A 13,766-nucleotide genomic window follows, 5' to 3' on the forward strand; every position below is an offset into this window, starting at 1 on the left:
CCACTGTGAAGGCGTATAAAGACTTCCAGGTGTGTGGACAACATCAGGCGAGATTCATAAGCTGTATAGAGCAAGAAGATTCTCCGTTAAAAGCTGTGAAAAGACTGGCAAGCATCCCTCATACTGTCTGTCCCAGAGTGACCCTAACAAAAGCAGGCTGCACACTTTTCCCCAGAACCGTGCTCATTACTGACAGTGCAGGCAGATGGGAGGAAAGTTTCTTCAGATGTTAACAAGCGGCTTTAGTATATTTTCTGCACAGTGCAGCATGTTTACCACACAGCAGCCATACGCTGACCCGTAGAAGACAGCATAATGTATTATTTAGGAGCCAATCAGCCCAATCTAGGACTCCAGACTGCATTTTTGGGAAGTGAAGGCAGGGAATGAGTTTCCACTGATTACAAAAAAGGTGAGGCATCAGCTATAATTTTCTAGAAACACTAGCTCTCTAGATTAGTCTATCCCCGACACTGACAACACCTAGTTTTGAAAAACCTGAGGGACGCTTTCAAACACTTGCATTTTGCACCATGAAAATGCATTATTTTCAATAGCAGTCCCATTCTTTCCTATGGAGCTAGTTCACATTGATGTGCTGCAGTTTAGTGTGAAAAACAAAGAGAAACTTTGGCCCATTTACACCTACACATGTGCATTACTGTGAAAAGTGTAAAGTCAGTCTTAAAGCGGGGTTCCACCCAAATTTTGAACAATATCTGTATGTATTCTCTTCCTTGCCTAGATGCTGACATGCCGTTTAAAAAAATTTAAATCGCCGTAATTACCTTTTATTTTTCTATTCTTCTTTGCACTTCCTGGTTCTCCTCCCGTGGGAGTAGGCATGTTTCTAGCCTCTCCCAGACTCCTGGGAGCTAGTCTCAGGCTTCCTAGGATGCCACTGAGCATGTGCGGGAACGAGCGGTGAATGCTGGGAGCACAGCATTCACCACATCCAGGAAATAAATGCTTGTGGGCTTTAAATGCCCACAATGAAGATGGAAACCGCCTGCAGTGAATAATATAAGTTATTCTTTCCGACAAAATCTGACACAGGCGGACATATTACACACAATATGTCAGTATGTAATGCTGAGAAGAAAAGTTTGTGAATGAACTAAAAAAAAAAAAAACGATAGATAAGTGGACCCCCGCTTTAAGGATTTTAAGCCTATAGGCACCAAAAGCATGGCTGTGCTAGTCTGTGGTGCAGTTAGCATTCAAACCACACAAGTACAACTAAAGCTGGCCAACAACACAGCTCGACTTTTAGCCAATCCCTCTGAATATTCCCTGATGACAAGACCTGAACCAAAATCTTTCAGAAATCAAAGGAGCAGAAAAAAAAGGCAGCTGAACAGTGACTGCAGCCAAATGCAGTTACTGTTCGGTTATTTTGACAGCCATCAAAGGTCGTTTGTAACAGAATACAATGCTCCCTGTGAATGGCTGGGTAGCGCTCAGCCTGGCTAGATTTTGTTGCGGGAGCAGAACAGGAGGTTCCTGCCTGGCTGCCAAAACACAGCACTGTATACTGTATGCATACAGTGCTGACAGCCACTGCAAGTGTTACTGAAGTAAATAGTTCATTTAGACCAGCGTGGTCCAAATTAACTATTTAAACATCACTAAAACCTGGAGATCAGCTTTAAAGGAGTTATTAAGGTGAGGTTGTTCACCTTAAATGCCTTCTATGAATTAAAGTGAAAAACCTTCTGTGGTGCAGCTGCCCCCTAATACTTACCGGAACCCGAACTTTCGAGGGACGAAAAGGAGCCCAGTGGCTTCAGCCGCTGTCTTTGGTCCTCATTGGATAGATTGTTAGCAGCAGGAGCCATTGCCGTCCATAAAATCCAGTGACACGGGAGCCAGGGGCGGGGCCGAATCTTGCTGTCTGTGTCAACGGACGCAGCAGGACTCGGGAGCGCGCCCACATGAGTGCCCCCGCATGAGTGTCCCCATGGGGGCACTCAATGCAGGGGAGGAGCCAGGAGTGCCGCCAGGGCACCCCAGAATAGGAGGATTGGGGCTGCTCTGTGCAAAGCCCTTGATTTCTTGTTTTGTTTTCTACATGTGCTTGAATTGGTTCTTAAAGCGGAAGGGGGAAGCTCTGCTTGTTTGCAGCCTCTCCCCTCCACTGCCACATTTGGCACTTTTTAGGAGGTGATATCTGGTTTTTGACATGTACCTGCTCCCGCTCAGATGCACCGAGGCAATCTGAGCTAGAAATTCACCCCTTTTCTTCCCCCAGAGCCTTCTGGGACACATCACAGGTCCCAGAAGACTGTGGAACTATTAATAAAGCGCAGTGCAATTCACACATGTGCAGTAGGAAGCCGCAAGGCTTCACTGACGGTTTCCCTTAGTTAAGATGCCAGCACCCAAAAAGCTCGGGTGAGAAAAGCGCTGGATCCCTGGACAGGTAAGTGTCCTTATATCAAAAGTCAGTGGCTACAGTATTTGTAGCTGCCGAGTTCATTTAATTTGGGGGGGGGGGGGGGAAATGGTACTGGAGCTCCTCTTTAAGCGGAGTTTGGCACCTTTCAGGGGGCTACGGCCTGATCGCCTGGAAGTTAGACCCCCCTCCTCCTTTCCCCTGCCGCTGGACCAATTAGAAAGCGCAGCGTGCTTCACACATGCGCAGTAGGGAACTAGCAATGAGGCCTGGTTACCAGGAAGCACCCGGAAGTTGATCCGAAGATCGGCTGGGGAGCTGACATCGCAGGCTCCCTGGACAGGTAATTGCCCTAATATTAAAAGTCTGTATTTGTAGCTGCTGACTTTTTTTTTCACCCAGGCTGAACTTCCTCTTTAAAGCGGGGTTCCCATTAAAAAAAAAAAAAAATTAAAAAAAAAAGTCAGCAGCTGCAAATATTGCAGTTGCTGACTTTTAATCGGACACTTACCTGTCCCAGGGTCCAGCGATTGGGGGGGGGGGGGAAATCGAAGCCCCGCTCGTCCCCCCCCTCCGCCGCGCCGGCATTTTAACTGTGGGTGCCCAGCTGTGGCTTTACAGCCGGGCACCCACTGCGCATGCGTGAGCCGAACCGCGCGCCGTCACTGGCCCCGCAATCATCTGGGACCAGTTACGTGTCCCAGATGATTGACAAGAGGGAGGGTGGAGAGGTGATCTCATTCCTGTGCCGAGGGAAATGACGTCAGGAGCCCAGGCACCAAAGGAGGCAGACTATGAGGGACCCCCTAGCAACAGGTGAGTAAAAAAAAAAAAAAATTTTCTCCAAATGTTTTTTTTGGGGTGGAACGCCACTTTAAGATCAACACCAATGTATCTACTATCATTTTACATTTCATACCCAATGATTGCATCACATCATAGGCTTCACTGGGGAATGTGGAATTGTATCAAACAGCTTTTTTTTTTTTTTTTTTTTTTTTAGTTGGCCACAAAGTGCATAAATGAAAACAAAGAAGGAGGAAACAGTAAAAAGTTACTTGGCAATCTCCAAAACAATCTATTTCTTTATCTTTGTGCCCTAAAAATATTTTTTAAAAAATAGCAATTGCATTGATTGTTAGCCAGAGAGTGCTCATCAAAAAAAGGATTTAATTTCCCTTTCACACACTAATGGGGGGAAAACTGTAATAGGTTCCAAATTTAACAAACCGTTTCCCTTCTGCAAGATTAATCAGATTCACCCGTGCACAGATCTGAGTGGAAGACGAATTCTGGTAGAAGCATTTACAATTAAGCAGACATCTGAAAAGTGTTTTCATTCCCACATCATACAGGAATGCAGGAGCCTTTTGTCAGTGACTTTTAACCTTTCCATTGCTGGCGAGCTACACAAAGAAAAGGGGCATTGACTTGCAGCTTTTCACAACCCAAACCACGATTTTGAGGAACTTTCAGAAAGCTTGCGTTTTTCATTCAAATCAAAATTGCCAAAGATCATCTATTCTTGGACTCACTTTGCGTTCACATGCGTGTGTCTGTAGTAGCCAACTATTCAATACATACTTTTTCAATATAATTTACAGTCAAATATTACCCCAAAAAAGTCACGTGACCAAGGAAACAATCAAAAAGGTTTGCATAATAATAATAATAATAAAAAAAAAAAAAAAAAAAAAAAAAAAGGGAAAACATCATTCTATTTTTAGTTACCATGGAAAAAAATTATTCATAACAACTGGTGGTTTATGTAAAAGCCATTACCTCGCCAACTAATTGTGTGGGAAGAGTGCTTTTACCAAGGACTCTAGAGTAATCACGGGAGAGAAAAAGCCAACGTAAACAATGGCAGTTCTATATGGATCTCAAGTGGAAATGGCAATTACCTAAACTTTTAAATAGGACAAAAGCAACTATTCCAGACTTAAAGTGTATTACCCAAAGCCATAAATGAAATTTTGCAGCTTACCGGTCCTTAGATGTGGTATCTGTGTTTGTTTTTTAGGCTACTTTACTTCTATTTTCACCTAGTGATCTGAACCCCCTTTATTAGAGAGCTTCCACTCTAGATGAAGGAGCAACAGAGACACCTTTGTGTTAGATACACTAGCAGATTTAGATACACTAACAAATTGAAGTCAAACTCCAGCTCACATTTTTTAAGCAGTTACAGCAAACAGTTTCTTCCTTTTGGGAAAAAGGGTTTATATGAATAAATAAAAGATGACCATTGTAAGCACCCCTGTCCATGCTAAATGGTTTGTCTCAATCCTCTAACTGCTATATCTGTAGGACATGCGAAAAAAAAAAAAAAAAAAAAAAAAACGAATAAAGCCATTACATCTAGGAATTGGTAGGCTCCAGTATAGTAAATATTTGCTTTTAGGTTTAATACCGCTTTAAAATGAAAAAACAGCAGAGAAGGTCTGCAATACACTGGTCTCTTCAAAACCAATCTTATTATGGCTGCAAGAAAAATGTAAAAAACTAATTTATCAATTAAAATACTCAAAAGGCCAAGAGAAGTACCTACCCCCCTCATGTTTACTATGTCATCTTTTACCTACTGAAGGTTGCTAGTACATTGCACAAAGTATAGGCTCTGTCTGTGCAAGAGACCATCAGTCCCAAGAGATAAAAGTAATCTAGAAGGAGTTGGCAGTTCTGATGACCAAGAAGTAGGTCTACAAACATTAACCAGGGTTATCAGCAGTCAGATGGCAAAATCCAGCCCAAATCATAGCTGACCAGCCTGCAGTGTACACAGCACTATAACAGCCGACATTCACCCCTCCACCCTACTTCATTTTATTACTTCTCAACTTGGTCTTTCTGCCTATGATGCCATGCCAGTTGCCAACTCCTATCGCTAGTGTCCCTATCTCCCTCTACTTCTGCCGCTAGTATAGTGCCAGTCTCCCCCCTCCTCCTCCTGCCCCTGGTATTGTGCCAGCCCTCAACATCCTCCTACTCCTGGTATAGTGCCAGCCCTCCCCCCATCCCCCAGTATGGTGCCAGATCCCCATCCCCCAGTATGGTGCCAGATCCCCTCCCCTCCCCCCAGTATGGTGCCAGACCCCCATCCCCCAGTATGGTGCCAGATCCCCTCCACCCCCATCCCCCAGTATGGTGCCAGATCCCCTCCACCCCCATCCCCCAGTATGGTGCCAGATCCCCTCTCCCCATATCCCCCAGTATGGTGCCAGCGCCCCCCCCCTCAAGCCCCCAGTATGGTGCCAGACCCCCCCCATCCCCCAGTATGGTGCCAGATCCCCCCCGGCGCCATCCCCCAGTATGGTGCCAGATCCCCCCCGGCGCCATCCCCCAGTATGGTGCCAGATCCCCCCCGGCGCCATCCCCCAGTATGGTGCCAGATCCCCCCCGGCGCCATCCCCCAGTATGGTGCCAGATCCCCCCCGGCGCCATCCCCCAGTATGGTGCCAGATCCCCCCCGGCGCCATCCCCCAGTATGGTGCCAGATCCCCCCCGGCGCCATCCCCCAGTATGGTGCCAGATCCCCTCTCCCCATATCCCCCAGCATGGTGCCAGCACCCCCCCCAAGCCCCCAGTATGGTGCCAGCGCCCCCCATCCCCCGGTATGGTGCCAGATCCCCCCCCGCCATCCCCCAGTATGGTGCCAGATCCCCTCTCCCCATATCCCCCAGTATGGTGCCAGCGCCCCCCCCCGCCATCCCCCAGTATGGTGCCAGATCCCCTCTCCCCATATCCCCCAGCATGGTGCCAGCACCCCCCCCCCCCCAGCCCCCAGTATGGTGCCAGCGCCCCCCATCCCCTGGTATGGTGCCAGATCCCCTCTCCCCATATCCCCCAGTATGGTGCCAGCGCCCCCCCCCCTCTCAAGCCCCCAGTATGGTGCCAGACCCCCCCGCCATCCCCCAGTATGGTGCCAGATCCCCCCCCGCCATCCCCCAGTATGGTGCCAGATCCCCCCCCGCCATCCCCCAGTATGGTGCCAGATCCCCTCTCCCCATATCCCCCAGTATGGTGCCAGCGCCCCCCCCCTCAAGCCCCCAGTATGGTGCCAGACCCCCCCCATCCCCCAGTATGGTGCCAGACCCCCCCCATCCCCCAGTATGGTGCCAGACCCCCCCATCCCCCAGTATGGTGCCAGACCCCCCCCATCCCCCAGTATGGTGCCAGACCCCCCCCCATCCCCCAGTATGGTGCCAGATCTCCTCTCCCCATATCCCCCAGTATGGTGCCAGCGCCCCCCCTCTCAAGCCCCCAGTATGGTGCCAGATCCCCCCCCAGGCCCCCAGTATGGTGCCAGATCCCCCCTCCCATCCCCCAGTATGGTGCCAGACCCCCCCCATCCCCCAGTATGGTGCCAGACCCCCCCCATCCCCCAGTATGGTGCCAGACCCCCCCCATCCCCCAGTATGGTGCCAGACCCCCCCCATCCCCCAGTATGGTGCCAGACCCCCCCATCATGGTGCCAGATTGCCCCCCATCCCCCAGTATTAGTGTCAGTCCTAACCCCTGGTATAGTGCCAGCCTCCATACCCCTCGGTATAGTGCCAGCCCCCCTTCCCAAGTATGGTGCCAGTCCCTCCATCCCCTGGTAAGGTGCCAGTCCCCCTCCTCCCTCGGTGTGGACCCCCCTGACCCGGTTGGGTGTCCCTCAGACAGAGCCCCGGACGGACATCACTTACCCCTCAGCAGGCAGCCCAGGCCGCAGAGCAGCAGGCTCCTCAGCACGGCGCTCCACATATTGTTACCGGCGGGGCCCGGACATGGCGGCGGCTCCTCAGTGCTCCCGGCTCCCCCGGTTGCCCCTCTCCGGCCTCTCCATGATGCGTGTGAGCTTCCTCTCCTCCCCCTCTCCCGCCTGGCTCCCCCCTCCTGCCGCGGACTGATACTTCTCCTTGTCTCTTCGGGCCGTCCGCTCCTAGCTAGGCTTCGGCGGTTCTGAACCCGGTAGGGACACCCGTACTCCCCGACCAATGTTCTATAATCGCCACATCTGCCACCGAGCTGCAGAGCCCGAGTACCCGGCGGAATTCCACAAGGACTATTTTCTCTCCTCCCTTCCCCCGCATAGAGCCGGAACTACATTTCACGGGCCTAGCCTGAGAGAGGAGGAATCTTCATCCCCGGACTGGAGGGATGCGGTTCCCAGCTCTGCACTAGGAGGAGAGGAAAGCGGGCAGAGCCAGTCTCCATAGAGCCTCACAGGGAGCCACTGTGTATGAGAAGCCCGCTCCATACTGTGTCCGTACACGGGCTGTATACTGTACAGTGTTCGCCTATACCTCATGTCCACTAATTAAGTGACCCCATATATCACCAGTATATAACGCCAGGCAGTGCTCTATACCTCCTATATAATGTCCACATAGTATTCTATACCTCATATATCAATATCACCTACATAATATTCACATGCTGCTATATATTTCATACATTGCCTATAAATGCCATAACTCATATGTCTCCTTTATAATGTCCACACAGTGGTAGATACCTTATATACAACTTAGAGAATATCCATAAAGTCAGGGCTGTCTTTAATATTGAATGGACCCTGGGCAAACATTTTTTTTTTGCCCCCCAAAGCCCACACTCTGAGACATACAATAAATAGCAGCTAGACTCAAAATCAGTTCACTGCAGGAGAGCAGGCAGCAATTGGTTGCCAGAGGTTACAGCACACATTACAGCTCAGTGATTAGTTACTAGAGCTTACAGCACATAATTTCTGCCTGCTGTGCTGATTGGTTGTTAGAGGTGACTGCACATTATTACTGCTCAGTGATTGGTTGCTAGAGGTTACTGCACATCCTTACCACTCACTGATTGGTTGCTAGAGGTTATTGTACATCATTATTGTTCCTCACTACTTGGTTGCTAGAAATTACAGAAGATCATTACTGTTCACTGATTTGTTGCTGACAGTGTTAATTTCGTCGACTAAAATGACTAAAACATTTTAGTCGACTAAATGAATACTATTTTAGTCGACTAAAACAATTGAGATGACTAAAATACGACTAAAACTAAAATGGCATTTTAGTCAAAAGACTAAAATGGACTAAAATTAAAATGGCATTTTAGTCAAAAGACTAAGACTAAAACTAAATTGAAATTTGACTTCAAAATTAACACTGGCCTTTAGTGCATGTTCATACCTCAAATAATAACAGATGAGATTTTTCACTCCAGCAGTATATAATGAGTTTGGAAATTGCAGAGAAATGTTAACTAATGCATTACAATTTAATTACACCCATTCAATTTTAGACGACTAAAATGAGTTTTAGTTGATTAAAATGTACTGGAGATTTTAGTTGACTAAAGGTAGGACATTTTATTCAACTAAAATATAAAATGTACTGGAGATTTAGTTGACTAAATATGACTAAAACCAAAACAATTGCAGAAAACTAAAATGGGACTAAAACTAAAATTCCATTTTAGTCCTAAGACTAAAACTAAATCGAAATTTGCTGCCAAAATTAACACTGGTTGCTGAAGGTTACTGCACATCATTACCACTCGATGGTGCTAGAGGATACAGCACATCATTACAGTGCAGTGATGAGGGGTGCACTATGTACAGAGTGCAAGGTTGAGGGGTGCACTGTGCGTGGAGTGCAGGTTTGAGGGGTGCGCTGTGCGTGGAGTGCAGGACTGAGGGGTGCGCAGAGTGCAGGGCTAAGGGGTGCGTGGAGTGCAGGGCTGAGGTGTACGCGGAGTGCAGGGCTGAGGGGTGCGTGGAGTGCAGGGCTGAGGTGTACGCGGAGTGCAGGGCTGAGGGGTGTGTGAGGAGCAGGGCTGAGGGGTGCGTGAAGTGCAGGGCTGAGGGGTGCGTGGAGTGCAGGATGGAGGGGTGCGCGGAATGCAGGGCTGAGGGGTGCACTGTGCACGGAGTGCAGGGCGGAGGGGTGCGCGGAGTGCAGGGCTGAGGGGTGCACTGTGGGTAGAATGCAAAGCGGAGGGGTGCACGGAGTGCAGGGCTGAGGGGTGTGCAGAGCTGAGGGGTGCACTGTGTGCGGAGTGCAGGGCTGAGGGGTGCCTGTATATGGGTACAAAGCTCTCTTCCCCAGTTCAGAGATCCCCCCAGTTCCTCTGCCACCACCTAGAAAATTTCATAGTGGAGCTGCAGAGTACTCACAGTGTGTCCGTGCAGGCTACCAGTCAGGGGGAGCTTCTCTCTGTGTAGATTCCCCGCCCCTCCCTCCTCTCCTCTTCTATAGCGTTTGGCGCTCATGCAGCTTCCCCGCCCCTTCCTCCTCTGCTCTCTCATTGAGATCGATGTATAGAGGAGGGAGGGGTTTGAGCGGCCGTGGGGAGAGGAGTGCTGTCACAAGGGGCAACTGCTTTGTGCCCCCCAACAATGACTGGGCCCTGGGCAGCTGCCCCGCGGCAAAGACGGCCCTGCATATAGTGTTCTATACCTCATACAGTATATCATCTATGTATAATGTCCATGGTGTGTTTTATAACCCATATATCACCGATGTAATATTCATACAGTGCTATATATCTCATATATCACGTATAAATTCCCATACAGTGTTCCATAACTCATATATCACAGGTTTAATATCCATAGTGTTCTACACCTCATATATTACCTATATAATGTCCATACAATGTTTATATTTTTCATATATCACCTCTATAATATCCATACAGTATTTTACAGTGTAAAGCCTATATAGTGTAATATACCACAAATATGACATACAGTATATAATGTCCATTCAAAGTTATTTATCTCATAAAGCACCTATAGAATGGCCATTTAGAGCAATGATACCTCATATATCACCTATATAATGTACATAAAATGTTCTATACCTCATATATCACATATATAATGTCCATACAGTGCTACAGTAAATAATACCAACGTGACCTATTTAATGTCCATTCAGTGTTATATACCTTATACATCACTTACTGTATATAATGTCCATACAGTGTTCTATACCTCATATATCACCTATATAATGTGCATATAGTGTTATATACCTCATATATTGCCTATATAATATCCATACGGTGCTCTATACCTCATATGATGGCTATATAATGTTCTATACCCAATATATATTATGTACATTATATAATGTCCATACAGTGTTGTATACCAACGTTATGAGCTATATAATGTCTATTTAAGCTCTTCTGAGCAGGACCCTCTTAATCCTCTTGTATCTTATTGTATTATAACTGTATTGTCTCCCTTTTATATTGTAAAGCGCTGCGTAAACTGTTGGCGCTATATAAATCCTGTATAATAATAATAATAATAATTTAGTGTTAAATACCTAATATCGCACCTATTTAATGTCCATACAGTGTTATTCCACATTATTATAATGACCTAACAGTGTTCTTTGCCTCTTACGTCTCCCATATAATACCATACAGTGTTCGATACCTCACAAATAATCTATATAATGACCATACATTGTTTTATACCTCATACATCACCTATATAATGCTCATACAGTGTTATGTCATCATAGATCACCTTTATAATATCCAAACAGTGAATATTATTAGATGAGATTATATCTCATATATCATGTAATATCTATGCAGTGTCATATGCCTTATATAAGACCCCTTTCACATCAAGGCATTTTTGCAGCGTTTTAGCGCTAAAAATAACGATATTAAAACGCTCATAAAACGCCCCATGCATCTCAATGGACCCTTTCACACTGAGGTGTTGCGCTGGCGCGGCGTTGAGAAAAGTCCTGCAAGCAGCATCTTTGGAGCAGCTTTTGGGCGTTGAAAAAAGCGCTTCAAAAACGCCCCTCTCCATTGAAAAGAATTGAAAACGCTGTAAAAACGCCTGAATAGCGCCTATAATCCGCCCTGAGCTGTAGAAAATTCACATGATCTCACAAAAAGGTAAACATGCAAGCAGAAAAGAGAGCATCTATAACAACAGGACTGAACTTGTGGGAAGGTCAGAATGATTAAACAGACCATCAAAGTGCCAAAAAAACAAAATTAAAGTGCCAAAAAAAAGAATGAATCCCAGAAAAATGAAGATTTGAAGTAAAACAAGACACTGCTTGTTACTTTACAAGACACTGCTTGTTTTACATGCTATCACAAAGGATAAACATGCAAGCAGAAAGATAGCATCAATAACACATGCTTCAATAACGCTTGAAAAACGCTGTTAAAACGCCTGCAGCGTTGCGTTAATTTTACCGCTAACGCCCCTAAAACGCTGTAAAAACGCGGTAATAACGCTAAGGCATTTTAGGAGGTTTTTGAAGCACCTTGGTGTGAAAGGGCTCTAATATTCTATAAAATGTGCACACCGTGTATTGTAACCGGTATACTGTATATCATATACTGTAGATACAAAGTCTATATTGTGTTCTGTATTTCATACTTTATATCACCAATATAACGTTCATACAGTATATATACCTATTATATCAACTACTATATATAATGTCTGTATAGTATTATATATAACATGTGTCAATTGAGTAGTATCTATGTAGTATGATATACCTCACATATCTGTATCCGGTCCCTGAAGTATACTATATCTCATATATCAGTCACGGGAATGTCTATGGAATTTAGTATAGCCACGTGTTAGCTGGAAAAGGTCCATTTAATATACCACACCTCATATATTAGATGTGTTAAGTCCATCAGGCTATATAACATCTATAGACTACACTATATCTTAAATATCAGCCACATAATATCTATGGAATTTTGATATAACCACATCAGCTGCAAAAGATTTATTTAATATACTATACCTCATATATTAGATGTGTAAAGTCCAGCATATACTACAAGTCAGACATAGGCTATATATCATCTTCTACAGACTTCACTATACTTCCTGTTATCAGCTTTATAATCAATTGTCTTTCGGAAGATTTACCCCCCTTCATGGCCAGGCCATTTTTTGCGATACAGCACTCCATTGTTTTAACTGACAATTGCGTGATCGTGTGACACTGTACCCAAATAAAATGTATGTCTTTTTTTCCCCACAAATAGAGCTTTCTTTTTGTGGTATTTGATCACCTCTGTGTTTTTAATTTTTTTGCGCCATAAACAAAAAAAGACAGACAATAAAAAAAACTATATTTTTTACTTTCTATTCTTTACTATAAAGCATATCCAATAAAAATGAAAACAAATCTAATTTCTTCATAAATTTAAGCCAATATGTATTCTGCTACATGTTTTTGGTAAAAAAAAAAATCCCAATAAGCATATATTGATTGGTTTGCACAAAAGTTATGGCACCTACAAACAATGGGAAATTTTTCTTTACTAGTAATGTCGGTGATCAGCAAGTTATAGCAGGACTTCTATATTGCGACAGACATTCTGACGTTAACTGACACTTTTTGGGAACCAGTGACACTAATACAGTGATCAGTGCTAAAAATATGCACTCTCACTGTACTAATGACACTGGCTGGGAAGGGGATCAGAGGCGATCAAAGGGTTAACTGTGTGCCTAGCCAGTGTTTTACTATACTGAGTGAGGTTCTTTTACTAGGAGGAAGAGATGGAATATATTCCCTGCTTTGCAGGGACACAAACTCCATCCCTCCCCCCCCCCCCTCCGTCAGAACGACGATCTGCCTTGTTTGCATAGGCAGATCGCAGTTCTGTGCCTTTGCCTGACGACTGACATTGAATACCCAGCACTCACCAATCAGCTTCTGCTGTGTGTAATCACTGCGTAAGCGAGCTGGTGGCGGCGTGCATACGCGCCCCCCTACCCAGAGGTGCGGGATCACATATTTATACGTGATCAGTGCACAGCTGCCACTGCCCTGCAGCAGTAAAGCTGCTACAGGGCGGACGACAAGCAGATAATGTCGATCTCATATATTAGCTGTGTAGTCTACAGACTATACATACCCTCTATATTGGCTGACAGGTCAAGTGCTAGGGTGCAGGTTAAGTTGAGATTTTGGGTTAGGATAAAGCCCTGATTCACACTGCTTCGACTTGCTATACAACTTGCAACACATAAAGTCGCATGACTGACAAGTGACATCACATTTATTTCAATGGCAGCTAATCCAATCAATATGACTAAAGTCGCAGCAACTTTTAAAAAGGATCCTGCACTGCTCTGATGTGACATTGGTGCGACTTAGAATCCCAAAGACTTTAATGTTGCATGAAAGTTGCAAGCAAGTCAAACTGGAAATCGCACAATGGAGTCGCAGCAGTGTGAACTGAGGGTTAGGGTCAGTTCAAGTGTTTAGAATTAAGTTGATAGGTTGTTTTAATTCAGAGATCCTCAAACTTTTTAAACAAAGGACTAGTAAACTGTCCTTTAAACTGCTGAGGGGCCAGACTGTGGCCAGTT

General features: G+C 45.6%; 1 protein-coding gene across 1 annotated transcript in view; it reads right to left on the minus strand.

The window, feature by feature from the left end:
- Positions 1 to 7,295, minus strand: part of LRP6 (LDL receptor related protein 6) — a 143,936-nt gene extending 136,641 nt beyond the window's left edge. The window contains exon 1 of the mRNA XM_073621513.1: positions 7,087 to 7,295. Coding sequence (XP_073477614.1) covers positions 7,087 to 7,144 — 58 coding nt within the window. The 5' untranslated portion in view covers positions 7,145 to 7,295. The remainder of the gene's footprint in view (positions 1 to 7,086) is intronic.
- Between the last annotated feature and the right edge of the window lie 6,471 nt (positions 7,296 to 13,766).

The sequence above is a fragment of the Aquarana catesbeiana genome, linkage group LG03 (genome assembly GCF_042186555.1).
Source record: "Aquarana catesbeiana isolate 2022-GZ linkage group LG03, ASM4218655v1, whole genome shotgun sequence".
NCBI lineage: Eukaryota > Metazoa > Chordata > Amphibia > Anura > Ranidae > Aquarana > Aquarana catesbeiana.